Source organism: Corvus kubaryi, unplaced genomic scaffold, assembly GCF_017639235.1.
Source record: "Corvus kubaryi isolate FWS band 111438036 unplaced genomic scaffold, C.kubaryi_AGA036_p1.0 37301, whole genome shotgun sequence".
Lineage (NCBI taxonomy): Eukaryota > Metazoa > Chordata > Aves > Passeriformes > Corvidae > Corvus > Corvus kubaryi.
The window spans coordinates 1476776-1480140 of record NW_024581094.1 but is presented as its reverse complement, the minus strand read 5'-3'; the positions used below and the strand labels follow the sequence as shown (position 1 = coordinate 1480140).

Sequence of the window (3365 nt, the reverse complement as noted above, 5' to 3'; positions counted from 1 at the left end):
CCCCCCCCCCCCCCCCCACGGTTCCTACAGCACTACGGTGTGGAAAAGGTGGGAGTGGAGTTAAGAGGCAGAGAGAGAGCAAGGGCGGCCGGTCACGGACGATATGTTAATGATATGTTAATCACATGGAAAACCGTATTTACCGCTTTGAAAACTTTGCAGCCTGCCGAGCAAGTCCGTGAACGCCCTGCCACAAATGCTTTAAATTTGGAGGCTGCTGCGAATGTTAGCAATGCCTCTGCAGAAGTGCCTGCGGAGTCAGGGGACGGGCATTCTCGGGGATTTGGGAAGTCTTTTGATCCTGGTTCTGTCGATCCTGAGAAAAGGTGTGATCCCTACCCTCCTGTAGCTCCTGTAAAACATTCAGCAGCGGCGCCTGCCGCTGCAGCTTGAGTGTCAGCTAATTCCTATCCTCCCCTCGCGTCCGCAACTTTACAACTCAACGCCGAATCCTTTACGTGTTCACTCGACAGCGGCGCAGGATCGGCGGCACCCGATGGCGGAGGAGAGCGGCGCCTGCAGCTCTGTGCTCAAGAAGCGGGTCCGAGCCGCGGGCAGGGGCCGGCAAAAACGGCCCGGCAGCGACCAGGAACGGGAGAGCAGCGGGGAGGAGGGCAGCACCGAGGTGCGGAACGAGCGGCGGCGGGACACCCGCCAACCCCATGATCCGCAAGAGGGAGAGGCCGGAGTACGCGCCGAGCAGCAGCGCGGATCCTGCCAAGGAGATGGGAGTCACCTACAAAGCGACCAGGTCAGCGGAACCTGTTGGCCCAGGAGACATGGGAGCCACAGCAGTGTATGAACTGGAGACGGAGAAGGATGCTCAAGCCATCTTCGAGCGCAGCCAGAAAATCCAAGAGGAGCTGAGAGAAAAGGAAGATGATAAAATTTACCGTGGCATTAACAACTACCAGAAGTACGTGAAGCCCAAGGACACATCGATGGGCAACGCCTCTTCAGGAATGGTCAGGAAAGGCCCCATCCGTGCCCCGGAGCACCTGCGGGCCACGGTGCGCTGGGACTACCAGCCCGACATCTGCAAGGACTACAAAGAGACCGGGTTCTGCGGCTTCGGGGACAGCTGCAAATTCCTGCACGACCGCTCGGACTACAAACACGGCTGGCAGATGGAACAGGAGCTGGACAAAGGCTGCTACGCCTTCAACGACGATAAAAACTACGAGGTGAGCAGCGATGAGGAGGACGTGCCTTTGAAATGCTTCATCCGCAGAGGTTCCTTTAGGAACCCCGTGGTCACCAAGTGTCGGCACTACTTCTGTGAGAGCTGTGCCCTCCGGCGCTATCGCAAATCCCAGCGCTGCTGCGTCTGTGACAAGCAAACCAACGGGGTATTCAACCCCGCCAAAGAGCTCACGGCGAAATTGGAAAAACACAAAGGAGAGGAAGAAGAGGAGCAGCAGCCAGAACGCGGAGAGGATCCACAGTAGCAGAACACGTTTGGTACGTAACTGAATAAAGCTTTAGTAAGAGAAAAAAGAAAAAAGAGATGCAGAAGCAGCAGCCATGGTGTCCTTAATGAGAGGCCCGTATACAGCGACTCGTTTCTTGTTTCCCTTAACTTTGATAAAGGCCTTCTGCTCTCTCGGGAAGATGCCTACCAGGGAAATGACTGCAGCCCTGAACACCAGGTGTGAATGTTTCTCCTTTATCTCCCAGAACGATGGGACGTGGCATGGTTGAATGAGTGGCTGATAAGGGGCACAAAAGTCTGCCCTGCCAGCTGTTTGGGGGTGTAGCTGTTTTGTCCTTCCCCCTGCACGTTCCCAAAACATATAAATACTCGAGTGTGTGTAATAAAGATAGATCCTGCTAGATGAAGCAGTGCTCTCTGTTTGTTCTTCTCCAAGCTGCTGCAAAATTTGCCAACGGGGCCATCCTGCCAGGAGCTGAACATCTGGCTCCTATTGACAAGGGACAGGACAAAGTCCACTCGAGTGTAACTGGAGCAGAGGGATTAACTTTTGTTTTCAATTCAACCCCTCAGAGAAGCAGAATCCTGTTCTCTACATCAGCCCATCCTCACCGGTTACTCTCATTAAGGACCTGATTTAAAGTTCCTCCGTTCACCAAACAGGCAGGCAGCAAATCAATCCAGCCTTTAAAACCCCAAAACTCAATCCCATTCAGCACAAACTGATGACACAGACCTTGGACCTGCCTCTGTTTGGGTCTGGCTTTATGAGCAACCCGATCCAAGCTCACCATGTGGGAGCACAGCAGCAAAATCCTGGATGCAAACAACAACCCCCCGGCGTCCAGGGAGGACTCACCGAAGCAGCAGCTCTTTGGGCAGTTTTTTGTTGATCGCAGCTTCATCGTTGTTTGAGAACATCTGCAAATAGAAAAAATGACACCATTTAGCCACATCTCAAGGGAACAAACCCTGCTTTACTCCAGGGAAGAAGTGGTTGGTTAATGAGGCCATTTCCAGACATCTGGACTGATAAATTCCTAACAGATAAACTTTGTGCTGCAGCTTTCCAGCTCCTGGTCTGGACCACAGCTGGGTGGGGTATTACATCAAAATATCTTAAAATGTGGTGCAAGGATGCTCTGTGGATTGAGAGATTAAATAGAAACTGAGATTTGCAGCTGTTTTAGTCAAGTAAATGATAATCAGGATGTGCTTGTGAGTTGGCACTGACTGGGGAGACTCCCTCAGCATTTTGGGGGGTGCCCCAAGGCACAGACACATCAAAACCGGGAGGTTTTACAGATCAAACCTCTGGCCAAGGGGCTGAAGGGAAGAGGAAGAGGAGTCCAGCAGCCCAAATATCCACCAAACAGAGGTGGAAGGTGCAGGTGTAGCAGGGCTGGTTTCTGTGATGGAAAAGGTGAACAGAGAAACAACAAACTCTTGCAGGGCCCAGAACGTTCTCCCAGCCCTCAGGAGCGCTGGGACAAACAGAACTGATTTTTAAACCACCAAGAAGGGTTTAAAGGGAGTTGTGATCTCTGGTGCTGCACCAGGAGGAGGGATAATGCTGGGAAAGCTCCGTGTTCTTCCAAGGCAATGAGGCCAGAGCTGGTTCCTGTATCCCTCCAAATCCATGGACGACACCTGATGCACTTGGAATGGACTCTGGGACCAGGTAAAACCATCTCAGGCACTCTAAAAACGGGAGAACCTTTATTTTTTGCTAAGGATTCCCAAGGAAAATAGAGAGCAAAGCCTCATGTGGCTCGTGAGAACTATCTAAATAAACACAGTTCTAAGATTTGGTATTGTGAGGCCGTGGGGAAAATCCAGCAGCTCCCAAACACCCTGTCCCTGAGCATGGATCCATCACATCCCAAATATCCTGTCCCTGAGCATGGATCCAATCCCACCACATCCCAAATAT

The 3365-nt window shown here is 52.1% G+C and overlaps 2 protein-coding genes across 7 annotated transcripts in view; one reads left to right on the top strand and one right to left on the bottom strand.

Moving 5' to 3' along the window:
- Positions 1 to 3365, bottom strand: part of FBXL20 (F-box and leucine rich repeat protein 20) — a 37958-nt gene that overhangs the window by 22094 nt on the left and 12499 nt on the right. For 5 of the 6 annotated variants that reach the window (XM_042027997.1, XM_042027995.1, XM_042027993.1 and 2 more), the window contains exon 2: positions 2292 to 2353. In XM_042027997.1, coding sequence (XP_041883931.1) covers positions 2292 to 2353 — 62 coding nt within the window. Of the gene's footprint in view, positions 1 to 740; positions 864 to 2291; positions 2354 to 3365 lie in introns of those variants that run through there. The other variant, XM_042027999.1, reaches the window with a different exon arrangement.
- Positions 497 to 1504, top strand: LOC121664597 (E3 ubiquitin-protein ligase RNF113A-like). Its single transcript, XM_042028000.1, is given in 2 exon segments — positions 497 to 652; positions 654 to 1504. Coding segments are annotated over 2 exon segments (951 nt in total). The 3' UTR covers positions 1449 to 1504.